The sequence below is a fragment of the Oryctolagus cuniculus genome, chromosome 9, assembly GCF_964237555.1.
Source record: "Oryctolagus cuniculus chromosome 9, mOryCun1.1, whole genome shotgun sequence".
In the NCBI taxonomy this organism is placed as follows: Eukaryota; Metazoa; Chordata; class Mammalia; order Lagomorpha; family Leporidae; genus Oryctolagus; species Oryctolagus cuniculus.
This window is the reverse complement of record NC_091440.1, coordinates 97,196,423-97,211,007: the sequence shown is the minus strand read 5'-3', so window position 1 is coordinate 97,211,007 and position 14,585 is coordinate 97,196,423. Positions and strand designations below refer to the sequence as shown.

The 14,585-nt window shown below is 44.4% G+C and overlaps 1 protein-coding gene and 1 long non-coding RNA gene across 19 annotated transcripts in view; one reads left to right on the top strand and one right to left on the bottom strand.

The window, feature by feature from the left end:
• The window catches only part of LOC103349020 (uncharacterized), a 175,521-nt gene that overhangs the window by 100,243 nt on the left and 60,693 nt on the right, over window positions 1-14,585 (top strand). For 3 of the 16 annotated variants that reach the window (XR_011378938.1, XR_011378931.1, XR_011378937.1), the window contains one exon: window positions 13,385-13,540. The exons of 11 other annotated variants lie outside the window; for them this stretch is intronic. This is a non-coding gene — a long non-coding RNA (uncharacterized lncRNA). Of the gene's footprint in view, window positions 1-13,384; window positions 13,643-14,585 lie in introns of those variants that run through there. 2 more of the 16 variants (XR_011378944.1, XR_011378943.1) reach the window with 2 other exon arrangements.
• The window catches only part of LOC103349051 (protein FAM186A), a 46,739-nt gene that overhangs the window by 19,815 nt on the left and 12,339 nt on the right, over window positions 1-14,585 (bottom strand). For all 3 annotated transcript variants that reach the window (XM_070049199.1, XM_070049200.1, XM_070049201.1), the window contains exon 4: window positions 10,521-14,154. In XM_070049199.1, the coding sequence (XP_069905300.1) occupies window positions 10,521-14,154 (3,634 nt within the window). The remainder of the gene's footprint in view (window positions 1-10,520; window positions 14,155-14,585) is intronic.

The window sequence follows — 14,585 nt, the reverse complement described above, 5'->3', positions numbered from 1 at the left end:
TCCTGTTTATAAATATTAAATAAATTTCTAATAAGATAAATTTATCTGGATGGGATTAAAGTTATATGAAGTTAAATATTCTGGAATGTTGATTTATATATTTCAATTTTTAAATTATTTTACTGAAGTAAGTGTTCCTGTTGCTGAGGTATTCAACATCATCAATAAATCTTTCAAATAAGCTGTTATGTAAACACTGGAAAGCTGTCAAAGAACTCCAAAAGAGTGCCAAGTCCCTATAATATCATAGGTGAAATCCACCAAATATTCAAAGATCAGCTAACTTTCCTATTAAACTTTTCCAGAGTATAAAGAGATGAACATCCATACTTCTTTTAATGGTACAAAATTAGAATCATAGCAAAATTTGATAAAGGTAAACCATAGAAGTAAACCATCTGCCAAACTTACTCATGAATACCAGTTAAAAAGCCCCTAATAAAATATTACAGATTTCACAACACATTCCAGGAAGTTTATACTGGGAGTGAAACTGACCAAGTTTAAGGATGTTTTGTATTTTCTCTGCCATTGTTGTGAGTGTGCCTGACTCTGCCTTGCCAAGTCTTCTCATAAGACTTTCACAGAAAGAGATTCCGGGGCGGAGCCAAGATGGCGGAATAGTGAGGGCGCGCACCGATAGTCCGGGAAAATTTAGTTTAATAAAAGGGGAGTTACGGTAGCCGCAGAAAATAGAACCAAACAAAAATTGCAGGGGAAACCCTTCTGAATGGAGCAGGCGTGAATCGGAGGACCTACTGGGAGAACAAGGTCGCCCACCGCGCGGAAGCCAAGTCGCGGGACCCAGCCGCAGAAGCCCCAGGGTCTGCGCGACAGTGCTCCAAGGAGAGTGCACGCCACACAGAAAACAGCGGGGAGACTTGAGACGCTCAGGGCTCTGAGTCCACACATCGGCGCTGGAAGGGGAGGTGAGCTCAATAACCCGAGACATTGGTGGGGAAACGGGGGTCAGAATCTAGAGGGGGGCCGGAAAGTGCAGCAAACTCACTACCGGAAAGAAGGAAAAAAAAAAGCTTCGGGTTTCTCTTCCCCCTAACCTTGCAAAGGTTACAAGGCTGCAAGACTTGAAGAATTCCCAAGAGACAAAGAGCAGGCCTCCTCTTTGGATTTACATATCAGTGGGGGAGAGTTAAGGAACTGAGTCACTACAATTCAGTAGCCTAGGCAACCCAGTGGGAGTCCAGAGGAGCCAAAGACTGGAAGCTAAATACCATCAATTCTGCACAGCCCTGCCCTGCAGTGTTACTTACCCCCTGAATAAATAAAATAAATAAATAAATAAAAAGAGAGAGATTTACCACGCATAACCTGAGGGTGTCACCTTTGCACACCCTTAACCAGGAAGAACCAGGCAGAGCTCTCAGGCCGCACCCATCTCAAGCCTCCAAGGCTCCTCCAACAGCAGGCAGTCCACTTAACAAGGACACAGTATAAAAAAAAAAAAAAAAAGAAAAAAAAAAAAGCGCACAGTGACGCAAGAAGAATTAACTATGCCGAGTAACAAACACAGAAATAGAGGGAGCAAGATCAACGATGACACTATGATGCCTCCAAATAAGCAAAACACCCCAAGCCAAGAGTATGAAGATGATGAGATAGAAGAAATGCAAGATACGGATTTCAAAAAATTTATGATAAGAACATTTAGAAGTTTTCAAAAGCAAATCCTTGAACTACAGAAATCCTTAATGGACAAGATTGAAAATCTTTCTCGTGAAAATGAAATTTTAAGGAAGAGTCAAAATGAAACTCAGAAACTAGTAGAACAGGAAAGTGTAATAGTCAAGAGAAATCAAAATGAAATGAAGAGCTCAATAGATCAAATGACAAACACATTAGAAAGCCTTAAAAACAGAATGGGTGAAGCAGAAGAGAGAATATCGGACTTAGAAGATAGAGCACAGGAAAACATACAGTCAAACCAAAGAAAAGAAGAGGAAATTAGAAACCTGAAAAATATTGTTGGGAATCTACAGGATACTATTAAAAAAACCAACATTCGAGTTCTAGGAGTTCCTGAAGGCATGGAGAGAGAGAAAGGATTGGAAGGCCTTTTTAGTGAGATACTAGCAGAGAACTTTCCAGGTTTGGAGAAGGACAGAGATATCCTAGTACAGGAAGCTCATAGAACCCCCAATAAACATGACCAAAAGAGATCCTCACCACGACACGTGGTAATTAAACTTACCACAGTGAAACATAAAGAAAAGATCCTAAAATGTGCAAGAGAGAAACGTCAGATTACTCTCAGAGGATCTCCAATCAGACTCACAGCTGACTTCTCATCAGAAACCCTACAAGCTAGGAGGGAATGGCGAGACATAGCACAGGTGCTAAGAGAGAAAAATTGCCAGCCCAGAATATTATATCCTGCCAAGCTCTCATTTGTGAATGAAGGTGAAATAAAGACCTTTCATAGCAAACAGAAATTGAAAGACTTTGTGGCCACTCGTCCGGCCCTGCAAAAGATACTTAAAGATGTGCTACACTCAGAAACACAGAAACACGGCCATCAATATGAAAGAAGGGAAAGGAAGAACACCTACCAGTAAAAGAGCATGGGAAGCTCAAAGCATATATTAGAAAATATTTCCGGGAAAATGGCAGGGCAAAGTCACTACGTATCAATTGTCACATTGAACATTAATGGTCTGAATTCTTCAGTTAAAAGACACCGTTTAGCTGACTGGCTCACAGAACACAACCCAACTATTTGTTGCCTACAAGAAACACATCTCTCTAACAAAGAGGCATGCAGACTGAAAGTGAAAGGTTGGAAAAAGATATTCCATGCCAACAGAAACCAAAAAAAAGCAGGGGTAGCCATATTAATATCAGACAAAATAAACTTTAATACAAAAACTGTTAAGAGAGACAAAGAGGGACACTATATAATGATTAAGGGTTCAATTCAACAGGAAGATGTAACTATTATAAATGTATATGCACCTAATTACAGGGCACCGGTCTATTTAAAAGATATGTTAAGGGACTTAAAGGGAGATTTAGATTCCAATACAATAGTACTGGGGGACTTCAATACTCCACTCTCAGAAATAGACAGATCATCCGGACAGAAGATCAACAAGGAAACAGCAGATTTAATTGACACTATTGCCCAAATGGATCTAACAGATATCTACAGAACTTTCAACCCTACATCTACAGACTTCACATTCTTCTCAGCAGCGCATGGAACCTTCTCTAGGATTGATCACATACTAGGCCATAAAGCAAGTCTCAGCAAATTTAAAAGAATTAGAATCATACCATGCAGCTTCTCAGACCACAGCGGGATGAAGCTGGAAATTAGCAACTCAGGAAACCCCAGAAAGTATGCAAACACATGGAGACTGAACAACATGCTCCTGAATGAACACTGGGTCATTCAAGAAATCAAAAGAGAAATCAAAAACTTTCTGGAAGTAAATGAAGACAACAACACAACATATCAAAACTTATGGGATACAGCAAAAGCAGTATTGAGAGGCAAATTTATAGCAATAGGTGCCTATATCAAGAAATTGGAAAGGTACCAAATAAATGAGCTTTCAGCGCACCTCAAGGACCTAGAAAAACTGCAGCAAACCAAACCCAAATCTAGTAGGAGAAGAGAAATAATTAAAACCAGAGAAGAAATTAACAGGATTGAATCCAAAAAAACATTACAAAAAATCAGCCAAGCAAGAAGCTGGTTTTTTGAAAAAATAAACAAAATTGACACCCCATTGGCCCAACTAACTAAAAAAAGAAGAGAAAAGACCCAAATCAATAAAATCAGAGATGAAAAAGGAAACGTAACAACAGACACCACAGAAATAAAAAGAATCATCAGAAATTACTACAAGGACCTGTATGCCAGCAAACAGGAAAACCTATCAGAAATGGATAGATTCCTGGACACATGCAATCTACCAAAATTGAACCATGAAGACATCGAAAACCTAAATAGACCCATAACTGAAACAGAAATTGAAACAGTAATAAAGGCCCTCCCAACAAAGAAAAGCCCAGGACCAGATGGATTCACTGCTGAATTCTACCAGACATTTAAAGAAGAACTAATCCCATTTCTTCTCAAACTATTCAGAACAATCGAAGAAGAGGGAATCCTCCCAAATTCTTTCTATGAAGCCAGCATCACCTTAATCCCTAAGCCAGAGAAAGATGCAGCACTGAAAGAAAATTACAGACCAATATCCCTGATGAACATAGATGCAAAAATCTTCAATAAAATTCTGGCCAATAGAATACAACAACACATCAGGAAAATCATCCACCCAGACCAAGTGGGATTCATCCCTGGTATGCAGGGATGGTTCAACATTCGCAAATCAATCAATGTGATTCACCACATTAACAGACTGCAGAAGAAAAACCATATGATTATCTCAATTGATGCAGAGAAAGCATTTGATAAAATTCAACACCCTTTCATGATGAAAACTCTAAGCAAATTGGGTATAGAAGGAACATTCCTCAATATAATCAAAGCAATTTATAAAAAACCCACAGCCAGCATCCTATTGAATGGGGAAAAGTTGGAAGCATTTCCACTGAAATCTGGCACCAGGCAGGGATGCCCACTCTCACCACTGCTATTTAACATAGTTCTGGAAGTTTTAGCCAGAGCCATCAGACAAGAAAAAGAAATCAAAGGAATACAAATCAAGAAGGAAGAAGTCAAACTATCCCTCTTTGCAGACGATATGATTCTGTACTTAGAGGATCCAAAGAACTCTACTAAGAGACTATTGGAACTCATAGAGGAGTTTGGCAAAGTGGCAGGATATAAAATCAATGCACAAAAATCAACAGCCTTTGTATACACAAGTAATGCCATGACTGAGAAAGAACTGCTAAGATCAATCCCATTCACAATAGCTACAAAAACAATCAAATACCTTGGAATAAACTTAACCAAGGATGTTAAAGATCTCTACGATGAAAATTACAAAACCTTAAAGAAAGAAATAGAAGAGGATACCAAAAAATGGAAAAATCTTCCATGCTCATGGATCGGAAGAATCAACATCATCAAAATGTCCATTCTCCCAAAAGCAATTTATAGATTCAATGCAATCCCAATCAAGATACCAAAGACATTCTTCGCAGATCTAGAAAAAATGATGCTGAAATTTATATGGAGGCACAAGAGACCTCGAATAGCTAAAGCAATCTTGTACAACAAAAACAAAGCCGGAGGCATCACAATACCAGATTTCAGGACATACTACAGGGTAGTTGTAATCAAAACAGCATGGTACTGGTACAGAAACAGATGGATAGACCAATGGAACAGAATTGAAACACCAGAAATCAATCCAAACATCTACAGCCAACTTATATTTGATCAAGGATCTAAAACTAATTCCTGGAGCAAGGACAGTCTATTCAATAAATGGTGCTGGGAAAACTGGATTTCCACGTGCAGAAGCATGAAGCAAGACCCCTACCTTACACCTTACACAAAAATCCACTCAACGTGGATTAAAGACCTAAATCTACGTCCTGACACCATTAAGTTATTAGAGAACATTGGAGAAACCCTTCAAGATATTGGCACAGGCAAAGAATTTCTGGAAAAGACCCGGGAGGCACAGACAGTCAAAGCCAAAATCAACTATTGGGATTGCATCAAATTGAGAAGTTTCTGTACTGCAAAAGAAACAGTCAGGAGAGTGAAGAGACAACCAACAGAATGGGAAAAAATATTTGCAAACTATGCAACAGATAAAGGGTTAATAACCAGAATCTACAAAGAGATCAAGAAACTCCACAAAAACAAAACCAACAACCCACTTAAGAGATGGGCCAAGGACTTCAATAGACATTTTTCAAAAGAGGAAATCCAAATGGCCAACAGGCACATGAAAAAATGTTCAAGGTCACTAGCAATCAGGGAAATGCAAATCAAAAGCACAATGAGGTTTCACCTCACCCCGGTTAGAATGGCTCACATACAGAAATCTACCAACAACAGATGCTGGCGAGGATGTGGGGAAAAAGGGACACTAACCCACTGTTGGTGGGAATGCAAACTGGTCAAGCCACTATGGAAATCAGTCTGGAGATTCCTCAGAAACCTGAATATAACCCTACCGTTCGACCCAGCCATCCCACTCCTTGGAATTTACCCAAAGGAGTTTAAATTGATAAAGAAAAAAGCGGTCTGCACCCTAATGTTTATTGCAGCACAATTCACAATAGCCAAGACCTGGAACCAACCTAAATGCCCATCAATGGTAGACTGGATAAAGAAATTATGGGATATGTATTCTTTAGAATACTATACCGCAGTAAGAAACAACGAAATCCAGTCATTTGCAACAAAATGGAGGAATCTGGAACACATCATGCTGAGTGAAGTAAGCCAGTCCCAAAGGGACAAATACCATATGTTCTCCCTGATCGGTGACAACTGACTGAACACCAAAAAGGAAACCTCCTGAAGTGAAATGGACACTATGAGAAATGGTGACTTGATCAGCATAGCCCTGACTGCTAATGGACAACTTAATACATTATCCCTCATAGTATTTTTTTTTTGTCTGTTCTACTTAATATGACTGGTTTAATTCTGTAATTATCACACAGTTATTCTTAAGTGTTGAAAATTAACTGAAATGTGATCCCTGTTAAACATAAAAGTGGGAATAAGAGAGGGAAGAGATGTATAATTTGGGGCATGCTCGGGCTGACTTGCCCCAATTGGTAGAGTTGGAAACATACTAGGGGATTCCAATTCAATCCCATCAAGGTGGCATGTGCCAATGCCATCTCACTATTCCAAGTGATCAATTTCAGTTCACAATTGATCATAATGAAAGGACTAAGAGTCAAAGGGAGCACATAAACAAGTCTAGTATCTGCTAACACTAACCGATAGAATAAATAAAGGGGAGAGTGATCCAACATGGGAAGTGAGATACTCAGCAGACTCATAGAATGGCGGATGTCCTAAATAGCACTCTGGCCTCAGAATCAGCCCTAAAGGCACTCGGATCTGGCTGAAAAGCCCATGAGAGTATTTCAGGCATGGAAAGCCAAGACACTCTGGCAAAAAGATCTCTGTGAGTGAGATCCCAGTGGAAAGAACAGGTCTTCAAAGAGGGAGGTGCCTTTCTCTGAAGGGAGGAGAGAACCTCCACTTTGACTATGACCTTGTCTAAACAAGATAAGAGTCGGAGAACTCAAGGGGCTTCCATAGCCTTGGAAACTCATGACTGGTGCATAGGGAGATTACTGATGCCATAAACAGGAGTGTCAATTTGTAAAGTCAACAACAGGAGTCACTGTGCACTTACTCCTCATGTAGGATCTCTGTCCTTAATGTGCTGTACACTGAGGCTTAATGCTATAACGAGTACTCAAACAGTATATTTCACTTTGTGTTTCTATGGGGGTGCAAACGATTGAAATCTTTACTTAATGTACACTAAACTGATCTTCTGTTAAAAAAAAAAAAAAAAGAAACTATCAATTCCCAACTTGACTCTCACTGGGATTAAACATGACAATAGGTCTGATCTGATTTCATCATCATTTAAAAAAAAATCATCTATTATTTTTCACTTTATGTTTCTGTGTGGGAACAAACTGTTGAAATCCTTACTTAAGGTATACTAAGCTGATCTTCTGTATACTAAGATAATCGAAAATGAATCTTGATGTGAATGGAAGGGGAGAGGGAGTGGGAAAGGGGAGGGTGGTGGGTGGGAGGGACGGTATGGGGGGGAAAGCCATTGTAACCCATGAGACGTACTTTGGAAATTTATATTCATTAAATAAAAGATAAAAAAAAAAAAAAAAAAAAAAAAAAAAGAAAGAAAGAGATTCCTGGGCAAAAGGCAAAAATTCACCCCATTCTTCAGTGGATTCAGTTGAAAACTAGTAATGAAATCAGGTGGCACTCCCAGAGGAGACAATGGAAAAGAATCAGGCTGCAGCTATAAGGAGCTGCAACAGGAAAGGTGCACCTACTGATCCTGCATCAGGGGCACTGCCATCTTAATCCTATCAAGATGAAGAGGTCACCGTTGTCTGGAAAGCAGGACATGCTTAGTTAGGGGTTGACTTTCTCTTTTTCCCCAAGTCCTGTGTTACTGGTTGGTTCAGTTATACATCTGTGCTACTTAAGAAAACAAAAAGTACTTCACAACTTCTCAAAAAGGAGAATGTAAATGTAAAGGTAAAGGGTATTTTTAAACCCCTTGAATGTGGAATTTTCCTAGAAAAAAAACATGGGCAGCAAGTTTTGTGGCAGAGTGGGTTGAGTGACCACGTGATGCTCACGTCCCATATCAGAGTGCAGGTTTGAGTTTCAGCTACTGGCCTTCTGACTCAGGTCCCTGCTAATAAACCAGGTATAGCAGTAGAAAATGACTCGAGTACTTTGGCCCTTTATCACCCTTGTGAGAGACCTGGGTGAAAGTCCTGGCTCCTGGCTAGAGCCTGGCCCAGACCTGTCAGATATGGCCATATGGTAAGTGAATCATCAGAAAGAAGATCTCTTTCTCCATCGCTGTGGCATTCAAATGAATAAATAATTTAAAAACGCTAGGGGGCAACTGAGTAGCCATGTGAAAAACACCCCAGCAAAGTCCATCTACTACTGTAGAAAATTAAGGATCTGACTTAACTGTAAGACAAGCAATCAAGCTAATAACCAACCTTAAAGACACCCAAAGAAATCCAGGAAAAATTTAGTAATCTCAGAATGCAGAAGGCCTATCTTAATAAATCAAACCAGCAAATAAAAATAAGAATTTTCTACAAACCCAAAATTACCAAGAGTGGAGTAAAAACACAAGTGGGTGGAATTAGGCCAGGGGCTACTTTTCCAAGTATTTGAATAGGGCACATGAATCCATTTCATGAAAACTTGGTAACTATTGAAAAATGGGCAAAGTATTTGAATAGGATCTTCACAGGAAATGAAATGCAGATGGATCTGATGTCTATGAAAGATACTTAGCCTCACCCACAACAAAGCAATGCAAACTAAAACAATGAGATTCCACATTTGATCTGTTGTATTGGCAATGAACAAAAAGCGTAATACCCCATGCTAGTCTTTTTAAACATCTGTTCATTGAGGTGGACATTCGACACAGTGGTTTGGATGACACTGGGGAAGCTCGCCATCATGTGTTGGAGTTCTTGGGTTCCATACCTGCTTCCTGCTCCCAGTGCAGCTTCCTGCTGATGCACACCCTAGGAGGCAGAGGTGATGGCTCAAGGAGTTGGGTTCCTACCACCCACAGGGTAAATGTGCATTGAGTTCCTGGCTCCTGGCTGCAGCTTGGCCCAGCCCAACTGTTGAAGGTATTTGGGGGAGTAAATCACTGGGTGGGTGGGAGATTCTCTCTCTCAGTCTCTCTGCCTTTCAAGTAGGTAAAATGAACAACTTGTTAAAAAATTAACTTCTCTTTTTAAAAATGCTTATTTCAAAGCAGAAAAAGGGAGACAGAGCAGGAACTCCCATTTGCTGGTTACTCCCTCAAATACCTGCCACACTGAGGGGGTGGTTGGTGTGCTAAACTGTGAGCCGGGAACTCAACCAGGGCTCCCATGTGGTTGACAGGAACCCAGTCACTTGGCCATCACCTCTGCCTCCTAGGATCTGCATTAGTAGGAATCTGGAATCAGGATGGGGAGCCGGATCCAGGGATTCAACACAATTACTCTGATATAGGACATAAGAATGCTAACAGGTTGTCTTAGCTGATAGGCCATCCATCAGTGTCCATCTCCATTTTTAAAGATCGTACATCAACTGGGGTAGTTGATTTGGTCTAGCCGGTAAGTCACCCATTAAGCTAGTGGCTAAGATGCCCATTTCCATACCAAAGTGTCAGGGTTTGATACCTACTCTGCTTCCTGATTTCAGGTTCCTGTTAATGCAGACCCTGGGAGGCAGCAGTGATGATGCAAGTTGGGTCTCTGCCAATTTGAGGAGACTAGGATTTTATTCTTAGCTCTGAGCTTTGGTCCTGATCCACTTCTGCCCCACGTGGGCATTTGGGGAGTGAACCAGGAGTTGGAAGTATTCTCTCTCTCTCTCTCTGTCTCACAAGTGAATTTTAAAAATGAATGTAATTAAACATTATTTTTTAAAAAGAAATAAAAACCCTACATCTTCTGGTGAACTGAAGATGAAAGAAACTCAGAGTGACCAGCCGGCATCTCTGACCTTTTAGAAGTTGATCTTTTGGAGATCAACCATGAATCACAAAACATGCCTTAGCATCTCTGCTTGAGATATGAAAGAATGAAATGGATCTTGTTATTCCCCATTTCTTATTCACTTAAAAATGTCTCCTTTTGCTGTCTTAAACAGGCTTCCATCCTACATATCTTCAATAAAAGGTTCTCTCACAATATGCAATCTGACAAACATGAATATACTTCTAGGGCAAGGAGGGAGGATATTTGATATCAGACTGTTCAGGAAAAAGCTGGGCATAGATCAGCTAGATCATTGGAGAATTATCTACCTGAAGCGCTGGATCAGCCTGTGGGCAGTGTACTTGTGGAACAGGTATCCTAGCCGAACCTGGTCTGTGTGAAGGGTCTCGATGATGAGATTCCTAGCTGTTGTGTGGAGCGGGGAAGGGAGTCCATTAGTTGTTAAGGCCTGATTCAATAGCATCAGGTTCTTCCTCTGAGCCTTCACGTCAACAAAATACATCCTCCCTTCAAGCTCTTTGGGAGAGGAATGGGGCACCATCATTTTGTCTTTGTTGATGTCTGAAGCTGGCTTCATGAACCGTGGTGTATCTAGAGAGGGGTGTTGGGATTTCGAGGCCCACTGAGAAAGAGGTTTCTGTGATGTCTTGGATATCTGAGGTGTGGCAGAAGGCAGTGATGTTCTAGGCTTCTGCCGAGTGTGCAGGATTTCCTCATTAGTGAAAGGGACCCGTGCCGGCGGGGACAGTTGAGCAGTGATGGAAGGCAGGGCCATTCTCGACCTCTGTCGAGTGTGCAGGACCCCCTCATTAGTGAAAGGGACCTGTGATGCTGGTGTTAGTTGAGGAGCGAGAGAAGGCAGTGATGTTTTAGGCTTCTGCAGAGACTGCAGGGTCCCCCCATCGGTGTAAGTGATGCATGATGTTGGTGTGCTGTCGCTGGAGAGATGGGACTGAAGCTCCATGGGTGAAGACTCCTGAGGTGTTTGGGTTTCTGCAGAAGGCTTGCTGGCAATGAGTGGAGTGAGATCTCTCTTCCAACCCGGAGGACTGGGTTGGACCAATTTCTGGGAAGCAATCCTTACCAGTCCTTTCTTCCTCCCAGAAGAGGCCACACCTTTCTGGGGCATTCCAGCAGCTGAGGGGGTCCATGATGTGGAGGGATGCGCAGAGCCGGGAGCGATCCATGATGAAGTTTCTCCAGGAAGGGTCGGTGGTGCCAGATGTTGTGCAAGGGCAGAAGGGGCCTGGAGAGAGGGGGGCTGCCCAATGGAGACAGGAGGCTGGTGTGCCGGAGGCTGTGCAGAGGAGGGTCCAGACTCCAAGAGCGCTCCAGGGAAGGAAGGCGGCCCGGGAGCCAAGGACTGGCCAGGAGAGAGAGGACCATGGAGACCTGGGCTCTTTGTAGAGGTGGATGTTGTTCCAGATCTAATAGGCCACCTGGGAGTGAGTGGGGCCTTCATTGGTGGAGGTGGCCGGGCAGTTTGAGGAAAGTCCTGCTTAGGCCTCACTGCCTCCAGCTCAAGGGGCTGCCCTGGAGTAGGAGGGGCCGTGTCAGGGGTAAGGTGGGCCCCCTGAGTCTGAGTGTGGTGAGGGGCCAGAGTGGTCCTCAGGGCCAGGGCCTGAGTGATCCCTAGGTCCTGGGCTTGCAGGGTGGTCAGAGAGGTCCCCAGGGCCTGGGCCTGCTGATCGGTAAGAGTGGTTCCCACGGCCTGGGCCTGCTGCAGGGTCAGAGAGGTCCCCAGGGCCTGGGCCTGCTGCAGGGTCAGAGAGGTCCCCACTGCCTGTGCCTGCTTTGGGGTGAGAGTGGTCCCCAGGGTGTGGGCCTCCTGGGGGCTCAGAGTGGTCTCCAAGGCCTGGGCCTGCTGATGGGTAAGAGTGGTCCCCACAGCCTGGGCCTTTAGATGGGTAAGAGTGGTCCCCATGCCCTGGCCCTGCTGATTAGTAAGAGAGGTCCCCAGGGCCTGGGCCTGCTGCAGGGTCAGAGTGGTCCCCACGGCCTGGGCCTGCTGCAGGGTCAGAGAGGTCCCCAGTGCCTGGGCCTGCTGATCGGTAAGAGTGGTCCCCACTGCCTGGGCCTGCTGCAGGGTCAGAGTGGTCCCCACGGCCTGGGCCTGCTGCAGGGTCAGAGAGGTCCCCAGTGCCTGGGCCTGCTGCAGGGTCAGAGAGGTCCCCACTGCCTGTGCCTGCTGTGGGGTGACAGTGGTCCCCACGGCCTGGGCCTGCTGCAGGGTCAGAGTGGTCCCCACAGCCTGGGCCTGCTGATTAGTAAGAGTGGTCCCCACAGCCTGGGCCTTCAGATGAGTAAGAGTGGTCCCCATGCCCTGGCCCTGCTGATTAGTAAGAGTGGTTCCCCGGGCCTGGGCCTGCTGCAGGGTCAGAGTGGTCCCCATGGCCTGGGCCTGCTGATTAGTAAGAGTGGTCCCCACAGCCTGGGCCTGCAGATGGGTGAGAGTGGTCCCCACCACCTGTGCCTGCTGGGGGGTGAGAGTGGTCCCCATGCCCTCGTCCTGCTGCAGGGTCAGAGTGGTCCCCATGGCCTGGGCCTGCTCCAGGGTCAGAGTGGTCCCCACGGCCTGGGCCTGCTGCAGGGTCAGAGAGGTCCCCAGTGCCTGGGCCTGCTGCAGGGTCAGAGAGGTCCCCAGGGCCTGGGCTTTCTGATGGGTAACAGTGGTCCCCAGGGCCTGGGCCTGCTGATGAGTAAGAGTGGTCCCCAGCGCCTGGGCCTGCTGAGGGGTTAGTGTTTTCCCCAGGGCCTGGGCCAGCTGAGGAGTCATAGTCTCCACATCTTGGGCCAACTGAGGGGTTAGAGGCCTGATAGCCTTGGCTTTTGGGGGGATCAGAGTGGTCCCCAGAGTCTGGGCCTGCTGAGGGGTAAGAGTGGTCCTCAGGGCCTCTGCCTGCTGGGTGGTCAGAGTGGTACCCAGGGCCTGGGCCTGCTGGGTGGTCAGAGTGGTCATTAGGGCCTGGGCCTGCTGGGGTGTCAGAGTGGTCCCCAGGGCCTCTGCCTGCTGGGGTGTCAGAGTGGTCATCAGGGCCTGGGTTTTCAGAGGAGTGAGGGGTTTGTATTTTGGGTGGGGCTGTGGGTAAACAGGAGGGGCTCCAGGTTGTGAGGACTCGGTGAAGGGGGGAGCGGCATTTGTGTTCAGCTCCAGCTGTCTCTCTCTCTTCAGGCCCTGGCTCAGCTTCGCCTCATTTTCCTCTGAGACCACCTTTTGCTGTTTCGTTGGCTCCAGTGTTTTCAAGTCAGCAGTACCCTTCAAAGGCCCAGGACCCATTTGCTGATGGTCTTCAGGTGGATGGTATTGTTGTCCCGGCAAGTCTGGGGTCAGTACAGCTGGGGCTTTAAGTAAAAGTGAAGAGCCCCACTTTACCTCGGAGGATTTGATATTTTTTGTTGGAGATTTATATAAAGTATTTTCCAATTCCTTGGCTAAAATATTGTCCATACTGTCTGCTATGTCCCCAGCCTTGATATGGGTCCTGGATGTGGGCACTGATGTATATTCTTGCTGGCCTGCACGAACTGTGGATTGAATTAGCTGTTCATAGGTTTCTTCTCTCTCTTGGAGTTTTCGTTGCAGCAGCTCGTTTTGCTCGCTAAGGTCACAGATCATCCTTCTGGAGAGTTCTTTTTCTGTTTCGTACTTTTCGAAAAACATGCTGTCACTTACGATGTTAGAAACATTGACTTGATCACACACGGCACTCAAAGCTTTGTAAAGATTTAATATAGTTGCTGAGATATATTTGATTGCAGTGTTTTCCATTTTGTTAAACATTGAAGAACCTATGAGTTCTTGTAACATACGTTGAATTTCCAAAACCTTGGTGTTAGTTGTAAATTGATCAGAGATCATTTGATCTGGTCTTAGTGCAAGGGCTGTTGCAGGTCGCTTTATAAATCTGTCTTTCCATGTTTTCCATAGAGCACCTCTAGATACTGGAAGGAAAAAAATATAAAACAAAAAAATGAGATCGTATTGCTTCTTTTGTGCTGTGCTCTATGTTTAAGCCTAATGAATTTAGACCAAATGGACAGGTAACTGTCCATTGAAGATTAGTCAGAAAACTTTAGCTATGACCCTGGCCTTGTGCCACACCAGATTAATCCACAAGTTATGACCCTGTCATCCCATGTTGGAGCACTCACTGGAGTCCCAGATGCCCTGCTAATGTGCCTAGGAGGATGGTGGGGGATGGCCTGAGTTCCAAGCCTCTGTCACCCACACAGGGATAAACTAGATGGAGTTCCAAGCTTCTGACTTCACCCTGGCCCAGTCAACTGGGAATTGAACCAGTAGATGGACGATCTCATTCTCTCTGTGTCTCCTTCTGTCTCTGTCACTTTACCTTTCAAATGAGTAAATCTTT